Below are 13,271 nucleotides of genomic sequence, written 5' to 3'. Positions count from 1 at the left end.
TCTGAAAATATTCTTATTTTTCCCATTTTGTGAAATATGTATTTATTTATTCTAGTTAATATATGCCATGCTTCTTATGTTTGTAAATACATGTATTCTGTCAGTCATGGAAAATTCTCAGCCATCATCTCATCAAATAATCTCTCCTTTCTTTTCTCTGTTCTTTCCTTTTTGCTCTTTAATTAGATGTGCATTAGACCATCTCAGCCTGTCATCCCTAGCTCTTAATTCTCTTTCACATTATCAATTTCCTTATCTCTGTGCTTCTTTACAGATCATTTTAGATTTTTTTCCAGTTCATGCTTTTTTTTTCAGCTGTGTTCACTCTGTCCATACATTGAGTTTTCAAGTTCAAGAGCTGTATTTTTAATCTGTGAAAGGTATTTTTACTTGTTTGTTTGATGGGATGGTCTTTTTAAATCTACCTATTTTTTTATAGTTTCTTATTTTTAACTCAATATTTTGCCTTTAACATTTCATACATAGTTGCTTTATATTCTTAAATCTTGTGTAGAATCTTGGAGTGAGGTTGTTTCATGAATATGATGGAAATATCGTTGTCCCTCTCCAACTGGGTTCCTAAATGTACCTACTATGTGTGCCCTGAAACTGAATGAAGGAGGAAGAGAAAATGGGTGCACTTATTCATCACATAGATAATTTAGAGAGATTTAAAAGAAGCCATAGATTCCATCCCTCTCCAAAGAGAACAAGCCTTGGTACATTTAGCAGCAGGCAACTCTAAGAGAGCCCTGGGTTAGCCATAGTTCTTCATTTAAGGACCTTGTATATTTGTCATTCTAATAGCGTAAAGCATGTTCTCTGTGCAATATGAAATCATGTTAGAATCCTTGATTTTCCTCCTTCCCCCACACATACATTTTTCAAAGTAATTATCTGCAAGAATATTGCTTCTATATAGAGGAATATTGGGGTAAGCCCAAAACATTCCCCGGTTAAATGTGCCAAGAGTAAATGTAGTAGCTGTCAAAACACATGATCCCTCAACAAACCAGGTTTACACAATGGTTTGGGAGCACTTGCTCATGTTACTGTTTCATTTGGCTTTACTTATTCCTCCTTCATTTGATTCTATGATCCTCTAGGGAAATTTACATTATTCTCTAAAACCCACATATTTCTGCATAAACAGTTGTTAAATAAATGAACTGTGGTGTGTGTGTGTGTGTGTTGTGTGTGTGTGTGTCAAACCAATATTATAGTTTTCAGCTGTGTTACTTTTGAATTGTATGGGAAATTTTCTGATTCTCAGTGTTCACTTAATTCTCTACAAAAATAATATTAAGTCATCCACTTAAAATTTTAGGTTTATTACATTTCATAATTATTGTCAATTGATTATAGACATAAAACATTTCTAAACACTTTGGAGGAGCAGGAAGGGAAATTTTTTAATGGCCTTGAGAAGATGAGGGAGAATACAGAGAATGCTGTATTGAGCAACCTACATGGAGCTATGGAGGGGCCTGCATGGGTCCACTAAAACTCATGTAAGGGCAAATCGAGAGAAAGTGTGCTTGGAGGGGCCACAAAGAAGCATCAGAGGTGGGATTACTTTATGTGTGCTTGAGCCATACACTTTGCACTTCAAGATCAGACTGAGAGCTCACTCTTTGCAATTCCTGCAAAATAAGATTTTATTGTGCCCTGTCATGCATACACCATAAAATGCCTATAATTTTTATCTTTGCTTTCCATTTTGGGAAAGTATTCAAGGTTTCGTGAAAATTGCATTAAAATACGCTCTTTAGACAAAATAAAAGTGAATGAATGTATGAGTAAGATTATCATCAAGACTGTAAATGTTACCTTCTTGGTAGGCAAGCCTCCTATTATATTTCCTAGAAGATCATAGAAAGAGATGGAGAAGAAATAATGAAAGACAATTAAATAGTAACATATGAGCACCTCCCCTTTCACTTTCTTTCCTCTCTAGAGAACATTAAAGAAATGATTTTGTTATGACATTTATATCAAAAATCTAGAGGGAACTACGTGGTATAATAAGAAAGCCCGGTAAACATATCCATGTTTGGAGTCACTCCCTTGTGTAACTTGGCCAAGTTCACGTGTAACATGGAAATAATTTCTAACTTTCAGGGTTAGTGGGAATATCTAGTGAGATACTGTCTGTGAAGCACCTATCATAGTATTGGCACATGGGAAAGCTTCAAATAATAATAGTTCTTTTGCTCTTAATATCAGTTTTCCTTTGATTTTTTTTTAAAGACGAATATCTCATTTTCAAATTTCCATAGATGCGGCCGTCTGCCAGTGCTGAGAATGGGAAGACCTGGCAGGAGATATCGGCTGAGATCAAAAAGATCTTTAAGGCCTCTGTAAAACTGTTACATGAAAAGGGGAAAATGAAACACAGCCAAGCTAAGAGGTACCTGTTCTCAGGTAATTTTTGTACTCTTGGTACACTAAGGAATTGGTAAATAGATGTATTCACTGCTTCCCTTTGATGGTTCTGCAAATTTAATTTTATTTACTACCTGGAGAAATTGAATTTTCCTAAATGTTTCCATCTCCTGGAGAAACAAGTGTTCTTTTGTTTTAACTCATAGATAAGGGTTTACTTATCTTGAGGAGTTCTCCAGAAAATGTGATTTTTGAAAGACATCTGAGGAGGCTGGATATAATAAACCAGACTCTACTAGTGTTTCTCAGTTGAACTATTCATCCATTCATTCACCCTCCCACTCAGCAAATATGTGTTGAGTTCATACAATGTGCCAGGCACTGGGGATACAAAACGAATAGGAAGACACAGTCTCTGCTTTCCTGGGACTTATTTTTCAGGGGGGGGGGGGGAATAAATGATAGGCAAGTAATCCAATAAATAAACAAGATCATTTCAGAAAGGTTAAGTGCATGTATAAAACAAAATAGTAGTAGGACAACAGGAGTTGGTGAAGGATACACAGGTCCAGATTAGGTGGAGTAGGCAATAAGGAAATGACCTTGAGCTGAATGACAGAAAGCATCAGAGCCAACAGTGTAGCTAGCATCTATTTTAAAAGCAGATTGAAGAAAAAGCAACAGTCCTTGTGTTTTCAAATTGGTTTTCTGAATGGCGTGGCAAAGCATTTGTGAAAACCTAAAAGGCACTTGATACCATTCTCTCTGGATACGTGTATTCCAGCTCAGAGAAATTGTAAATAGTTTTTACAAATTCATTCTCTGGAAGCTGTCAGAAATTAGGTCTTATTTTTAGGTCTTCCTGAAAATACTAAAATTGGCAGGAATAAGTATTATCTTTAGAATATACAAATTAACAAACATCCTTGTTCCTTTGGGATCTGTTTGCTTCATTTGTGAGGCTCTGGTTCTTTATCTTTATCAAAGGCAAAATCACCCTGTTTTAAAAACAAGGTGATTGTTAGAAAAAAACAGTGCCCAGGGCTAAAGCTTTTCTGTTCTTGATAAAGGACACCAGTTTGGGGAAGGCATCCTCTCATTTAGAATCATACAGCTCAAGTGTTCAAACATTTTCTCCTAATTTTCTCCACACTAAAGAACCCTGTTCACATGAATACTTATGAAGCTAAATAATTTCATGTAGTATGAAATGCCCTGGCTGGTTTAGCTCAGTGGATTGAGCGTCGGCCTGCGAGCTAAGTGTCGCTGGTTCGATCTTCCAGTCAGGGTACATCAGAGAAGGAAAACTCTGACTCCAAAAAACCTCCGCTGCCTTGCGGCATACCTCTTCAGGGGAAAGGCTAAGGGAGTAAACCCCGACAGAAAATCCGGAGCCGGAGTCCCTAAGGCGGTTTGACGTTGTAGTCAACACCGGCAACTCCTGCGGCGCACCTGAAGCCAAGCTGTATCGACTCCGTCTTTCCCTTGGACCCTTCAGCTGCGAAGAGAGGGGGGGTCTGCTGCATGGGCAACAGCAGACCCTCCATATTACCCTGCCCAGGCTCTGTAGCTTCAGCGTCATCGCAAGATGTCGATTCAACACAGGAGGAGACAGATACCATGTCACTCCCGAGTCGGACTGCACAGCCATTCTCGGCGGTGCAGATAGACTCTTAAGAAGCTACACCATCGTCTCTCGAGACGGACGGCTGCCGACGACGATGTAGTATGAACCACTACAAGTGGTCAGTTTTCTGCTTGGGGTTACATCTCTTAAAGACATACACACTCGGAACAATTTATTTTACATCTCGAACTCATTTTAAGACCATGTCTGCACAATAAAAACTGCTGGAGAAATACCCACTCTGAAATGGATGTACAGCTGAAGATAAACAAGGTGTGGGTTTGGGACCTCAACCCCCACCCCTGTGCAGTCAAAAATCAGGTATAACTTAATGCCCTCAAAACTTAAATACTAACACGTATTTTGTATGTTATATGTATTATATACTGTATTCTTTCAAAAAAGTAGGCTAAAGAAAAGAAAATGTTAATAAAATCATAAAGATGGAAAAATTCATTTACAGTACTATGCATATTTATTGAAAAAAATCCACATATGAATGGATCTGTGCAGTTCAAACCCATGTTGTTCAAGGGTCAGCTGTAGTATATTTTATATTTTCAGAAATCTTGAAAGCATGAATACTAGATAGAATCTGGAAAGGTATACTATTTTTATTTAATGTAAGTTTCACAACGCTTCCACTTTTACCTTTTTAAATCACAGGAGAGGAAGAGAAATAAATTAGACTTCAAAATGGTACCCTACAGTGAACATCAAAACTGAACAGTTTCAGGGATAGGGGAGGGACCGATGTCTCATGAATGGCAGTTGCCAGGGCTGGGCATCTCCTCCTCATATCATCTTTTCCAGGTGCTGTGATGGGGTCAATGTTAGGAAAACAAATACTGTATAGTAGTCTAGTAAGGAGGGGGGAAGTTTATAATATTCATAGTCAAGGAAATAACAGAAATTATTCATAAAAGCCCCCTAAAATCATGAGGATACACTTTGCTTCTAAAAATAACTTTACAAAGTTGACTTAATCTGTGATGACTCATTTATTCAGTCATTTATTATTAAATCCATACCATCGACCAGGCATGCTTATGTACAGCCTCTTTTTTTTTTTTTTTTTTTTCTTTTTCAGTTACAGTGTACATTCAATATTATTTTGTGTTAGTTTCAGGTGTACAGGGTAGAGGTTAGACAATCATATTACTTTACAAAGGATCCCCCCCCCAATATCATCTCTACTTTAGAATCTTTGTACTAAGTATATTTCCTGTAAGTCTTGATTTTTTCTTTTTTCTTTTTAATTGTTGACACTATTACAGATGTCTCCCATTTTCCCCAAACTTTGTCTCCCCCCAGTCAGCCCCCCCAGCCTTCGCCACATTGTCTGTGTCCATGGACTATGCATATATGCCTCTGAGCCACGATTAGCTGGATCTACCAACTTGCTTTGTCTGTATCTCTCTATATGTTGCCTTTATTGTCAACACTCCTGATTGACACGCTCTTTCCTTAGAGGTGAAAACCATGTCAGGTTACAGCTGACTTGTTTTCTGGGAGTCAGAAGTAACAGTGCATGTCTCTTGATATCATTACTGTCATTTGGCCACTTTCTTTCTCTTCATGATACTTAGAAGGTAGCACCTAGCACAGGTGCCTGGAGAAGATACAGGCAGACCCAAGGCTGCTCTTTGCAGGGCTCATGAGGTCAGGATTGCTTGCATCTTTCCTAGTCTACGTTATAAGAAGTTACCACTCTTCTATAAAAAGAAGACCAGACATTTGTTGTCCAACCTCTTTAACTGGCCTGACTAAAACCCTCTGTAAAACATACTGATGCAAATGACACACAACTCACTCGATACTGGTGGCCATAAACATCTCTTTTTTACTTAAGTCACAAGCTTTGATTAATGATTGTCATCACTGAAGAAATATTTTCATGGGAGTCTCACTAAAAGGCATAATTTCAAAATAAAATTTCTACCTTCCTTTATGGTTACTTTATAGAATGCCTGTATGTTTTAGGTTTTGCTTGATGTTGGGGATGTGGCTAGCACGTTGAAATGTTTTCAGCTTATGACCAGCCTTGTGTAGTCAGAGCGTCACCCCATCACGCCTTGCTTCCACCAGATCCCAGCTCAGTAGTCACCTCCTTTAGAAGTCCTTCCCTGACCTCTGCAAGTGGATGAGAACCCCCTACATCCCCTCAACCTAATTTTTTCCATCATCGCACATTATTCTCCTCCCTAGGACTGAAACAATCATAATACATTTATTTGTGGGACTCTGGGATTCATGTCTGCTGTCTTCCACTGGATGGGAAGCTCCAGAAAGGTTTTTCTCTCAGCATTGTCTGTTTTCTCTCACCATGGCATCCTGAGCAGCCAGCAGCATGCCTGATTCATAGTAGGTGCTCAACAAAACCAATTGGCTGAAGCGAAGGGGGAAGGAAGGGAGGGCAAGCAGCCAGGTTTAAAAGCCTACTGGCCTTCAAATTTATTTCCATTGGTTTAATTCTTTCATTCACTTTTACATTTCTTTTACTAAAATCATGCACAAGTGTTTTTATTATGACGAATCCAATTTTAAATGTTCTGATGAAGCCTCGAGTAATGTATAATGAATATTTACTTGTATGTAAATGTATATATTAGAAGCCTTATCTTAGAAGAAGTGAAATTGCATACTAAGTCATTTTCCTGTACCTGTCCTGATGGATATAATGGGATTTAACAGTGACACGGGTAATTCAGATCAATCAGAACATGATTATATTTTGAACATGCTTTTATATCTATATTTACATGTATCTGTCTGGGGCTTGATGCACACAAACAAAATAGTGACATTACCTGTAAAAGGGAGACCAACAAAGAAGCAATAAACTAGCTTTCTCATTTGGCCTCTGTCCTCATTTCTTCCTGGCCCCAACTGGCCCCTGCTTCCCTCTTTGATCCCCATAGTCTGAGAGGAAAGCTAAGAAGTAACTTAAAATTTGTTTGCTTTCTAACACTTATCTTCAACCTCTCCCTCCAACTGGGGCGGAATTAAATAATTTTATTAAAAACCCATTCATTGTTCTGGGTTCCAGGCTGTCTCAGAAAACCTAAATAAGAAACTAAAGAGTTAAAAATGTATTCTATAGACAACTCTGCTCCACACTATAAGCAAAATAACCTACCACTAGGAGTTGAGAGCTAAGAGCTGGGATTGTGACGTGTTGCTTCTTTATTTCAGGCAATGAACTACTTGTCTTATTTTCTTCCAGCTATAGAGGACGAGTTTGACTTCGCTCTAGGAAAGCAAACACCAGCGTTCCTAAAGAAGTGTGTCTGCTACATCAGGAAGATTGCTAACATTGAGCGTTTTGTAAAAATCCCCGAGATGGGAAAATACATGGATATAACTGGAACAGAACCAAGGATTATTCGGGACCCAGAAGCCCAAGAGAAGCTGATAAAACTCAGGGATGAATTTATTCCTACTATCGTTGCGTCATCTAATCTCAGAGTATACACATCTGTTACTCACTGTGACATGAAACTAGGCTATTCCCAGGAAATAGAAAATCATTACATAGAAGGACTTGGTAAACAATTCTATGAAGACATGATTGATATAATTCAGGCAACAGTACAACAAAACTTTGACACAGAAACTGATACGCTCTATGATGAAATCCTCCAACATTCATCATTATGTAAAACGTATGCCTCTTTCTATGAGTACAAATGTGAATCTCTAAATATAATCCATAAATACATTCTTCCAAGCAAAACTGGACACATCAACCCGCTTATTGTATATGGTGGACCGTGCACTGGGAAGACACTTCTGCTAGCCGAAGTAGCAAAGAAGGTAAATGCCTCTTTTATGTGTATATTTATAAAAACTTTTACTTTTGGGAAAAGATCAATTGATCAAATTCATTTCCATTTTCTGTGTTTACTAGCTGAAGTATAATTAGCCTTTTTGGGTAGACACTTCAGCATTTTGCTTTTGCCGGTATAACGTGTATGTTGAAAGAGTAAGACTCATGGGATGCAATTATAGGACAGCTTTATTTCTTCTTCCACTGTTTAAAGGCACGTTGTGCGGTAGCTCTCTTTCAAATGGAAACAAGCACAGACCTCACAACTCTTCTCATGCCTCAGCAAAGACAAGCCCTGCCGTTGCTCCTGGACGTGAAGTCGGTCTCGGTTCGGCAATTAATATTTCCAGTCTAAGATGATGATTTAAAACTTCAGTCTACACTTCCCTCCCCCAGCGGAGGCTTACCATAAACAAGGTGTCTACAGTGGTAGATAGAGACATAACCATCTTCTCCTTTCCTTCTCCACACAGTTCTTTCCCTCCATCCCTAATCCCAAATGCCAACCAAATCCCAACCTCACCGATGACCTCTATAGGGTTGTGGTTTAGGGGATGTAGGAAAGTTAAGGTTGCCAGAAAATTCTTACATGACCAGTACAGCTCTGAACTGGGTTCTGCACTCTCTGGTCTTGGCAGGTGTCTAAAGCTGCTTCCTGGCTTTTCTGAGACCTTCTCATGGTTTCCTGGAGGTCCTTCCCCTCCCACACCCCTTGTCCTTACTAAGCGTCTCTCAGCTACACTTCCCTAAACCTAGAGAATTGCATCTTTTTCTAGCTGTCACTTCCTTGGCTCCTAGCTATTTGGCACCACACTTCTAGTATCTTTCTACCAAACAAATACCAAGTGCCTACTATGTGCCAACAACCGTACCAGGAAATAGGATTCAGCATTAAAAAATTGACCGTAATAGATACTCAAATTTACTGTTTATGAAACCCTTTGTAAAATTTTAGAATACAAGTGAATTTTTGTTGCCCTAGGGTTGAATAGTATTCCTATCACTATTTTATTACCTTTAGTAGAGTAATCCTGAGTGTCTGACCTATAGATTTTAGTGCATGAGCCTTGTGACAGCTCTTTGACCCTTTCAGGTTTTTCCATTTCCTGGTTCTAGACTACTTTCTGCATGGATCAGTTTACTTGAAGCCTGGCCTCTGGAGAGAAGAGATGTTGCAGTATATGACCGCATGGATATATATCACCGCTCTAAACTCCACTTTTATGTTTTAGGCTTATGGCTGGCTACATGAAGACACAGGACCAGAATCTGACCCGGTAATAGTTGTGCGATTTCTAGGAAGCACAGACATCAGTACTGACCTCAGGACCCTCCTTCTAAGTGTTTGTGAACAACTGGCAGTTAACTACCGGTGTCTAGTTCAAAGCTACCCTAAGAAGATTCATGACCTCCGTGACTTATTTATAAACCTTTTGAATGAGTCTTCACTGCAGAGACCTCTAGTAATAATATTCGATGCCCTAGAGCAGCTCTCAGAGAGCGATGAGGCCAGGAAGCTTTGGTGGCTCCCTGCTCACCTTCCCCGCTTCGTGCGGATAGTCCTCTCCACACTGCCCAACAAGCATGGGATCCTGCAGAAACTACGGTGCCTTATTCATGAAGAAAACAATTACATCGAGTTGATTCCCCGGGACAGGAAGATGTGCAGCCAGGTCCTCAAACACCAGCTGCTGCGAGTCAAAAGGAAGGTCACATCAGGCCAGCAGATTTATGTGAATAACGCATTCTCCAAGTGCACACTGCCCATGTTTGTGAACCTGACCTTCAGGGAGGTGAGACATTGGAGATCCCACAGAGACGTTGATGAATCCTCCCTCTGTGTCACCGTCCATGAAAGTATAGAGCAGCTATTCTGGTCCTTAGAGAAGAAGTGTGGTCAGAAACTGGTCTCCAGGGCTCTTGGTTACATCACCATGGCCAAAATGGGTTTGAGTGAAATGGAGCTGGAGGATGTGCTGGCCCTAGACAATAGCGTTATGAATGAGATCACTGAGAACACCAGGCCCAGCAACCCACTGAGAGTACCTTATCTGTACATTGCGACGCTCAAGGAGGGTCTCACTGGGTACTTAATAGAAAGACACGTGAAGAATGTCACACTCCTGGTCTGGGCCAATAGACATCTACAGCTCATAGCCCAGAAGCTGTATCTGAAGGATGACAGGGACCTGCATGAAATGCACACCATCCTGGCAGATTATTTTCTGGGGGTCTGGTCAGGGGGCAGGAGGAAAGCTTTTTGCCTTGAAGACCCCTACTTGAATGGCTGCCTTGACTTGGAAAGCAGAAGCCTGCTTGAGGAAGAAAAGCACTTCATGGAACAGGCTTCTTTTGACAGACAGGCCCCAGACCAGCCATGGGTTTTCCAGTGTAACCCATTGGAGCCTGACATTTTTTTTGTAAATCATCGGAAAATGTCCGAGCTCTTGCACCACCTGACAAGGTGTGGAAAAACCGATGACCTGCTTTATGGCATCATCATGAACTTCAGCTGGCTTTACACCATGATCAAAATTGGCCAGTTCGACAAAGTACTCTCTGACATCGAGCTGTCTTACAACTACACACAAGAGAAGGAGCTGAAGTTCCTGGCCAGCACCCTCCGCAGCATCAAAAACAAGATCATCGCATTTCCTGGCTCCCTTTCAGCAGAGCTTCAGCAAAGGCTGCTTCCTGTTGTAAGTTCCCTGCCCAAACTGAGACACCTTCTTCTAGAGTGTGACAAAGATGGGCCCAAATATTGCTCAATTGTGCCATTACATTCATCCATGGACGTGACATATAGCCCAGAGCGTCTTCCCTTGTCATCTAGTCATCTGCATGTCACTGAGATTCTTCCAACTTCTAACCCCAGTACTGTCCTCGCTGCTTTAGAAAATGGTTCTATCAGCACATGGGATGTGGAAACTCGTCAGCTACTCAGGCAAATCACAACAGCTCAGTCTGTCATCCTGGGCATGAAACTCACCAGTGACGAAAAGTATCTTGTGGTGGCTACGACCAATAACACTTTGCTGATTTATGACAACGTCAATTCTTGTCTCCTATCAGAAGTGGAAATCAAAGGGACCAAGCATGGAAGTGGCTCCCCCTACATCAATGGATTTACACTGTCTGTCAACCATGCCCTTGCATGGCTTGAAGCAAGCAAAGATGTCACTGTCATTGATCTGCTCTATGGATGGCCCCTTTACCAGTTCCACTGCTGGTACGAAGTGACGTGTGTCCAGTGCTCTCTGGATGGGATCTATGCTTTCTGTGGACAGTACCTGAACACCACCACCATATTTCATTTGGGGAGTGGGGAAAAGTTATGTACAGTGGCATCTGAATTTTCAGGTGGGTTTGTACAGTTTCTTCTTATCTTGGACACAGCTCAAGAAATGGTAATGGTAGACAGTGAGGGAAGCCTTTCTGTTTGGAATACTGAGGACATTTCCAACCCCCAGCTGACTGATGATTTTGACTGCCGGAGAGAAGACAGCAAGGTAGTCAGCATTGAACTTTCAGAGGACCAAAGTGCAATTCTGATCTGTAAGGCCCTCAGCATTGAGCTCTTAGATACTAGCGTGTGGAAGGTGGCTGAAAAGTTCAGAGCGAAGCACAACGAACGCTTTATATCTGCTGTGCTTTCCAAAAATGGAGACTGCATCATTGCAACCATGGAAAAGACCTCTGCTGTGTTTTTTTGGAGGCGGGACACGGGACAATGTATGGCGAGCCTACAGGAAGTCTCAGGTACCATCGTAAAGCTGGTGAAATCCAGTCACCACAATATGCTGCTGTCTTTATCAACCAGTGGCGTTCTGTCTATTTGGGACATAGATATCATCACAGCTATGTCTAACATAGATAAGACTGGAAAACCCATTCAGAGTCTGGTGTTACCCACGAGAGGGGAAATCATTTACTCCCTCGATGGCTCTGATTGTGTTCATAAGTGGAATTTCAGTAGTGGGTTCATTGAAGCAGTATTTAAACACGAAGGAATAGTTGAACATTGCGTGCTGACATCCTCTGGAGACATCATGGTGACAGCGGATGACAAAAGCAGCCAGTATGTCTGGCACACCAGCAGTGGCGACAACCTCTTCCGAATTAATGGGCAGAGAATATCTCAGCTGCTGATGACACACAATGACCAGTTTGTGGTCTCTCTGTGTGAGGAAAACGCCTCCAGGGTTTGGAGACTGGCCACAGGCCACCGGGTCTGCAACATTCTGACCACGCTGCAGAATGCCTTTATAACCTCTGCAAACACCTTCGTGGTGGGTACAACCAAAAGCAAAGTGCTGGCAGTCAGTCTTTGGACAGGAAGCATCACCAAGAAATTCTGCTGTGAGGATGGCACCACCATTGTGAATTTCAAACTGATCCCTGACTGTCCCGACATCATCGTGTTTATCACGTCTGCCGAGACAGTGAACATCTGGAGTCTGACCGATGAAGTGATCTGCCGCCGCTTGCAACTGCCAAACAACTTCCTGAAAAATCTGGAGGATTTTGAAATTTCTCCCAATGGAAAGTTAGGCATTCTCTCCCGGGGAGATGAAAACATCAACGTGCTAGATTTACACAGCGGTAAATTACGGGTGGTCCACGCCTCTGGGATCATCTGGCGGCAGAGGTTGTCTCGAGACGGTCGCTACCTGGTTTACATTTGTTTCCGCAGCGGGGAGGAAGAGGATGAAAATGGTGCGCTATCCAGTCTAATTGTCATGAGACTGGCCGACGGCAAAAATATCGGTGCTTGTTCCCTTTACAAAACACCAACTTTTCTTGCCCTCTCCCAGAGGCACCTGAACATCATCGTGGGCTTTGACGATGGGAGCGTAGGGATATATACAGTGGTGGACCGGGTAGATGCTGCGCTGAAAATTAAAATCGCCACTTCAAATAGCAGACAGATATTCAACAATGCGGCACAGACATCCAGGCCAAAGTGTAATAGTTACTGTTTCAAAGTGTCTGTGGACTGCTTATGGAGAGAGTCTACTGAGGTCTTTGCAAGAGACAGTCCCATCACAGTGAGCGACTCCGCTGAGCTGAACGAGGCAACACCCTCCAAGAAACACAATTCTTGCTATGACCGGATGTGCTCGGCCCTGGAACCCAGGGGCCACAGCTATGGCCCTGACAACTGACAAAAGTGCACATGTACATACAGAACATACAGAAATGCATGTACACACACAAGAGAGTGGGGTATGGGAGTGGAGTATCCTCTGTATCCCAAATGATAAACTACTCATTTCTTAAAAAGACAAGAAAGATGATGGAGTTCCCTATGTTAATTATTAACATGTTCATGAAATGTATAGAAATGTGTAACTGGTGAAGTCTTGAGACTTTTCTAGAGAATGTGTAGAAATCTTATTTAAATGGCTACATCAACTGGGGCATTGGAAA

At 41.3% G+C, this 13,271-nt stretch overlaps 1 protein-coding gene across 1 annotated transcript in view; it reads left to right on the top strand.

Moving 5' to 3' along the window:
* The window catches only part of NWD2 (NACHT and WD repeat domain containing 2), a 140,874-nt gene extending 127,849 nt beyond the window's left edge, over positions 1-13,025 (top strand). The window contains exons 5-7 of the mRNA XM_090266993.1: positions 2,280-2,424; positions 7,239-7,828; positions 9,074-13,025. Coding sequence (XP_090123119.1) covers positions 2,280-2,424; positions 7,239-7,828; positions 9,074-13,006 — 4,668 coding nt within the window. The 3' untranslated portion in view covers positions 13,007-13,025. The remainder of the gene's footprint in view (positions 1-2,279; positions 2,425-7,238; positions 7,829-9,073) is intronic.
* Positions 13,026-13,271: the final 246 nt, after the last annotated feature.

Source organism: Furipterus horrens, unplaced genomic scaffold (assembly GCF_987537825.1).
Source record: "Furipterus horrens unplaced genomic scaffold, mFurHor1.1.pri manual_scaffold_2, whole genome shotgun sequence".
Lineage (NCBI taxonomy): Eukaryota > Metazoa > Chordata > Mammalia > Chiroptera > Furipteridae > Furipterus > Furipterus horrens.
This window is presented reverse-complemented; position numbering and strand designations above follow the sequence as displayed.